The 7,018-nt window shown below is 34.6% G+C and overlaps 2 protein-coding genes across 2 annotated transcripts in view; both read left to right on the top strand.

Annotated features, from left to right (window-relative positions):
- LOC117113075 overlaps window positions 1-2,615 on the top strand; it is a 6,301-nt gene extending 3,686 nt beyond the window's left edge. The window contains exon 2 of the mRNA XM_033256303.1: window positions 2,555-2,615. Coding sequence (XP_033112194.1) covers window positions 2,555-2,615 — 61 coding nt within the window. The remainder of the gene's footprint in view (window positions 1-2,554) is intronic.
- A 129-nt stretch (window positions 2,616-2,744) lies between these two features.
- The window catches only part of LOC117113074, a 34,703-nt gene continuing 30,429 nt past the window's right edge, over window positions 2,745-7,018 (top strand). Inside the window, exons 1-2 of the mRNA XM_033256302.1 lie at window positions 2,745-3,098; window positions 5,954-6,316. Coding sequence (XP_033112193.1) covers window positions 2,894-3,098; window positions 5,954-6,316 — 568 coding nt within the window. The 5' untranslated portion in view covers window positions 2,745-2,893. The remainder of the gene's footprint in view (window positions 3,099-5,953; window positions 6,317-7,018) is intronic.

The raw sequence follows: 7,018 nt of genomic DNA, 5'->3' as shown, positions 1-7,018 counted from the left end.
CACCAATACTCATCTTATTGGGACGTGATATTCCCCAGGCGCACAAGATCAGAGAGCTGAGAAATGGTCCTAACAGTGCACCATGGGGTCAGCGCCTAGACTTAGGTTGGGTCGTGGTTGGCAACATGTGCTTGGGAGGTGCCCATCAAAAGGAAGATATTACGTCGTGCAGGACCCAGGTTTTACTAAATGGGCGACCATCTGTGAATTTCGACGCTTGCCAAAATGCAATTAAAGTGAGCAACCTTGGAAATCTGTCTCTTATACACATCTTGATCCATACTTAATATACAGTATAACTTGAGGTGGATATCATTTAAGGCGTTATTTGCCATATAATTTTATGTTTTCATAGTTACGCTCGAGTACATGAGCTTAGTAAAATTTGTTATCGTTACGCTCGAGTTGTGATTCGAGCGGTGTCAAGTCGAGCGCAATTATTGAGGGCGCTTTATTATGATATAACACAAAATAATATAGAGATAGCTCGAGTTTTGAGCTGTACAGTTTGTTCAACATGTATTTTCTTATCTGCTTGCTTTACAGTTACCGTGTTTAGTATGCAATAAATCCTGAGTGAAATTGCAAGTATATGTACTTGTTTTTTGTTGTGTGCTGAACCAGTTAGCTTCCTGGATAGCGACATACGAGAAGTCGCGAGGCCAGCACACATACTCTTCATTATAAGAGGACTACTACAGTAAGACTAGTCGGTGTTGCATGATGCATGGTAGGCCTACTCGAGCCTTGGACATATCGCTTACAGCAAAATTTAAATTATGCCGTGTCCTGGCTCAAATTATGCCATTTGGGCTAAATTATGCCAAATCTGCAAAAAAAAGCATCGCCAACAACAATTGCAGGTCTACTCGCGCTAAATAAAGCGTACTCGCGCGAATAAGCGCATGGGCGCTTATTATTTTTGCAATGCGCTTATTCAAATGGGGCGCTAATTCGAACGGGGCGCTTATTAAAGCAGAGCGCTTATGGAAATAGATGAAAATCAATAGGTTATTATGACAACTTACTAAATTCAAGAGGCACATTTTGAATGAAAACTGATTAGGCCTATATAAGGACATCAGGAAATGGCAAATTACGAATGGTGGTGCGGCGGAAAAAATAATGTTCCAGAGAGCATGGCTTGTTATGACAAGAATGTTGCGAGTACATTATTACATAACAGCAGAATAGCAGATGAAATTAGTGGTGGTGGTAGTTACTTGTAGGCCATTGGCCGATGGAGATTAGTAGAATTGCATGAACATTGCAGGTTTTCTCAGATGAGAATGTGTTGTTACGTACAAATTGTCCGAAAAGCAGTAGGACTAGGCAATAGAAAAATGCAAGAAGATGAAAGTTATTATTCGAGAGGGGCGCTTATTCAAAAGGGGTGCTTATTCGCGCGAGTACGGTATACACCCTTAAGGTTGAAAAATCTATATATTGCCCAAGCATAAAAGCTGTTTTTTTTTTTAATCGGGGTCGGGTGGGATTTTTTTTTTTTTTTTTTTTTTTTTTTTTTGCTGTCTATACAGGCCTATACAACATGCCTTACAAATAATATAGGCCTATATTTGTTTTTTTAATACAATTTAGGTGGATGTGATTGCACCACGGTCAGCATCCGCCACGAATTTTTGGCCTATGAATATTTTGGCCTCTGGAGCACTGTCGTTTATTGAACGGTTTGTAATTTTTTACATATGTCGTAAAATATAAACTATTTAAAAAAATCACATCATTGAACTATTCAAGTAATGTATGAGTTCATAATTATTCACTATGACTGTGAAATAAAAAAAAAATAAATTAACAAGCTTTTAATAATGTATATATATGTGCACTCGTTTAGCATGAATGCCTATCTTAAAACCCATAGTATATTTTAATGTATTGAATAACGGTCCAAACCTAAATGGCCGGGCTTAACGTAAGCCTGGCTTATCTCCAAGTCTGAACGTAGCTTAAGTTGTATAAAAGGCCTGAGAGCCAGATGGTTTTAACTAACACTATATTGTTAATCCAAGCCAATGTAGGTAATTTAATTGTGTTTATTGTTTGATTATTGTCTTGTATATTTCTTTTGGCTAAATAAAGAATGAATGAATGAATGAATTCCGAGTACCCTTTGCAGTTTCGCATTACTGTATCCACAGATCCTATATACAACGGATTAGAAGCGAATGTTTTTTTGTGAACCAAGGCCACCGCGACAACAATAATGAATGTTTATGTTCCACCACAGGTTACACATTCACAAACATTACTGTATTGTAGAACATACCCTCGCTTGTGTATCACACTTTCTTAAGTGTTTTTTTAATATAATACTTTCCATGAAACATATACCAACGAAAAATAAAAAGGTGTCAGCTTTTGGAAACACTACCAGAGTTTTCGTTGTTGATTAGCTTTGAGCCGAGTATATATCTGGCAGCCATCGATTGATTGTCAGGTAGACTTGGGTGTCATTTTGTTTAGAACGACCAAGAAGTTTACGTCGTTCTCTAAACACCTTGTTTGTTTATTTGTTTGACACCTTTCTCCACAGGCATGTAAAACGGCATGTCCTTGTGTTCAAGTCACTTACAATAGGGTACGAGCGGCTTTAGAAAGTGTGTACCGGCAAATTAACTGGTAAACAGCACGGATATTTTTTCGCTCGAACGGGCCCTAAGAAGGAAGTTAAAGGATTTATTAGACAATGATGAACAGAAAGTAGTTCTAAGATCTACATACCAGGATATCCTATCTTTAAATTGCTCCGGACTGCGTATTAGGTTTGCTTTCCAACGACAAACTTTTTTATATTTGTATTGCAATACTAATACTAAACACACAAGGAAGTAACTGTAAAAACTGTTGTATAATAATTCAGTGCTCAGTCTGAATGTGGAATCCAGATTCATTAATTCTGTTCGGAATCAGTGACAGTATAGGAGAAAACGACATTGCTAAAAGTCACAGATTTTTAGACCTACCAAGGAGTAACATCGTTACAGCTGTTGACTTGAAGATGTACGGTACAGCATGTAGGTGGATTTTTATTCAAATTGCTACACAAGTCTGCTTGTACCGAATTACGGAATCTACAGGTAAGTGTAGAGTTATTATGTCGAAAATCCGTCAAAATTTCATTTATGTTATTAATAGACACACCACAAAACGGAAAACGCTTATAATGCATTGCATGACATTGCCATTTATAATACTGAAAAATGAAGTTTTAAAAACCAGAAATAGGTTAGCACCAAAGCCGGAGCCAGCTATTGAAAAAGTTGGGACAGTCTCACACTTTTTTTTTTTTTTTTATGTTGGGTCAACAAAGAATGGGTCCACATTTTTAAAAATGGGTCAAAATTATGCTGTTTATGCATAACATAAGTTTAATTATTTTTTTAATTGGGTCTAGATTGTTTATATTTTGGGTAAATTTGGTCAAAATTTAGGAAAATTGGTCCAGATTATTCCTATTTTTGCGTAAAATGATTAACCTTTTAAGTAAATGTGTCTACATTATTTGAATTTAAGCCTAGAGTTAGATCAAAAGAATCAATTGTGTATGGTGAAACTTCCAATTTTCTATAAAAAAAAACAAAAAAAAACAAAACACTAAAATACATTGGATCAGTGGATGGATGGATCAAAACTGTTATATACTACAACACAAAAAATACAAAAAAACAAAATGGGGTACATACATATAGGCCCACAGTATAATACACAATTAATAAAATGTTTAACATAAAATGATTATTTATATATTATATATTGAATTTAATTCTGTTCGGCTTTAATATGCTAGAAATTGCCATGATATACTATTATGTTACATTACAAAGCAATACAAAATTACAGTACAAGATATTATAACAAAAATAAGGGATAAGGAAAGGGATTGAAAAGGTGAGTTGATATTGGCCTACCTGTTGAGAGCCCGGTTTATAATAAAAGGGATATAGGGAGGGTCAAAAGGCAGGGCGTATACAAGGGCAAAGAAATGTGTAAGGAATGATGTTTCAAAGTGGGATGTACAAAAAGGCACAGGAAGAATGACATTATTGTAAGAATTAAACTGTTTAAATATGGTATGTAAAGTAGAATACGTAGATGAGTCTGAAATTAAATTAGAAAAAAAAGTATTCAATAATTTTAGTAAATTAACTTTACACTTTGGAAGTTCATAAGAAATTAAATTAAAATATATAACATTTTATTTTATTAGAAATCAAAATACGTAATTATGATATAATAAAAAAATTGCACATAGCCTAAAATGCTACGGCAAGACTAAACAGGTGAATTTGCTTTGTCAAATGGCATATAAACTAATACTTTGATCAAAATAATGACTTTACTGTCGATATATACGGGACCGTTTTGGTCGTTTTAGCTGTTTTAGCATTGTTATGCAATCACGCATATTATATTTATGTGGTTTAACTCACTATAAGACTATGTAAAAAAAAAACAATTATTGATTGTTTGCGTACAGGGTTAGAGTGTATAAATTCCAACTCATCAAACCGATTTCCCTCTCCACCACCCCCGGGCTGCTTACACCGTAAGTTCGAAGTGTTCTACCCTATAATAATATCAGTTAGTTTACTTTAAGATTGACGCAGAGTATATCTAGACTCAAGACATTAAGAAATTAAATTAAGAAACTAAGTTACTATAGGAAGTTGTAAGTCTTAGTTTAGTTAGCTTAATTTAACACCGCCGGCTACTTTCGAATTGTTCCCTTTACAGATTCCGAGGTACACTTAAGTATAACCTGTTTCCGTCACCTCAGTACTTCCGGGTTAGACACAACCTCCTATGAGTGCACACAATACTGTAATAATTTTTGTTAGCTATGCTCTGCTATAACATGTTGCTTTTAACTTTCTAAGGGTTATAATGCCAGGGGCGGCGCTAGCAGAGGTCCAAGAGGGCAACGGACTCCCCGTCGGAGACACCTAGACCCCCGCTTAGACCGCTGTATGGGAATTTTAAGCGTCAGGGAAAGATCAAATCTCGAGCACGGAAAGTACAATTCAGGCATTCCTTTATAATCTTTTAAATTGTAGAGATTCAAAACTGTTTAGTGTGTACAGTGCTCCGTATGTGCGAGGTGTTTCGGTCGTATGGGTTGCAGTGGTCGCGCCAGCGCTTCTCCGAGGGGCTAGTACCTCCTACAGGGGATTAGTACCCCCGATGGGGAGACTCTTAACTTGCATGGTTTTCTATCAAATTATGCATTTTTAAATAAAGAATCCCATTATTGACACAACATTTTATTATATTTTAATTTAAAAAAAAAAGAAAATACTGTAGTAATAATTTTCCACGACGGGTGGGAATCGCAAGGCTTCCCCGACTCAGTATTCGGTCCCAACGTTCGGGTGTGGACCCCCTTGTAGGAGAGCTTGGACACCTTGTCGGGGAGTTTCTGGCGCCACTAGTGCAAACATGACTCCGGTAAAAATGGCCCTGGTAGGGAAATTATTATAATGGTTAAAGGGTATATTGTTAAACCCACAAACCTCCTAAAACCAAACCATGTAATTGTGATTGACTCACTTGGTATATCAACAAGAACATGAAATAAATTCATATGAACCTTTTTTTTTGGATAGAATGTTAATTATTTTATTCATTTTTTTTTTACTTAAACCTATTTAGACTTATATTCATATAATTTGTGTATTTTTATATGGCCTATATTTAATTTTCTCACTTTGTCCTCACATTTGTTTTGTCTCTTCTTTGTAATGATTTCATGAAAAGCAAAAAATAATTGCTTACACGCTGCGTCATAGGCTATTCCAGCTATGGGACCACATGCATAATTAATAGGCCTATTAGTTTTTCTTTGTTTTTTTGTTATTCAGTAAGTAGTACTCTAAAATAATATGGTATTTCAATTCATCTTGTGACATTACAAAATCATCTATTTTTGTGTAAGATCCACTGGACATAACATTCTACTCAGGATCACCACACAGTTCGAATGTCCGTGGATACGCGCTTAACGACAGCAAAACAACAGATTTGTCAATCGGTATATTAAACAAGAATAACAAGGACAATGTAACCTGGACTGATACTGGATATTCAGGTGGCAACACAGTGCGTGAAGAACAAACGAACATGCCAGAAAATAAAATATTTGACACACCAAGCAACATAGCATACAGGATTCATGACGATTTTTTTTATCTCGGTGTTAACAATTTACAAAGCTCTCAAACAGTCGGCGTGTTTTCATTTGAAGCTACTAAGTCTACAGTGGTAACCAGGTCGGCAATTGTTGTGACGTCATTATTAGGTGAGTACATAACGACTCTTATCATTTTACAGCAGTTTTATATGAATATTTTTAGATTGGGTGCAGTAGGAAATTAGCTGGAAAAAAGGAAAGGAAAATTTATTTTTGGTTTTTCTGAATCAGTATATCATATACTGTCTCAGAAAAAAAAAATCCTACTCTTAGAGCTTGGGCAACTTTTTTATAGCACTTTGAAATTTTACTACTTTAAAAATAATAATATTTATATATATTCTATATGTGTACATTGCTTTGATAAGATTGTATTTTATACTTTGAGAAAAATAATAATAATAATAATAATAATAATAATAATAATAATAATAATAATAATAATAATAATAATAATAATAATAATAATAATAATAATAATAATAATCTTTTCCCCGCCAAGATGAACGCCATCTTGGAAATTGGCATTATGATCATTTTATTCAAATTTGATAAAGACAGTAAAGAGTAACTAGTTAACTAAGTTTATTTTCTATTTTCACATTTACAGCAAAACTAGAAGTAACTCAAATAATACCATAGTTTTTTTTTCAATTTATCCCGATCCGAGTCCAGAAATTGAATTGGTGGGTCTTTCAGAGCAAAATTTCGCTATTTCTTTTTCCAGTGGGTTTATATTGTCATAGATAATTATATATATGTTTTATTTTATTGCTGTATATATATATATATACCTGTCTCTTATACACA

The sequence above is a fragment of the Anneissia japonica genome, unplaced genomic scaffold (genome assembly GCF_011630105.1).
Source record: "Anneissia japonica isolate Jap-2015-1 unplaced genomic scaffold, ASM1163010v1 scaffold238_len72752_cov138, whole genome shotgun sequence".
NCBI classification, from domain to species: Eukaryota; Metazoa; Echinodermata; class Crinoidea; order Comatulida; family Comatulidae; genus Anneissia; species Anneissia japonica.
Note: the sequence above shows the minus strand (reverse complement) of the source record. Positions and strands in the feature narration are given on the sequence as shown.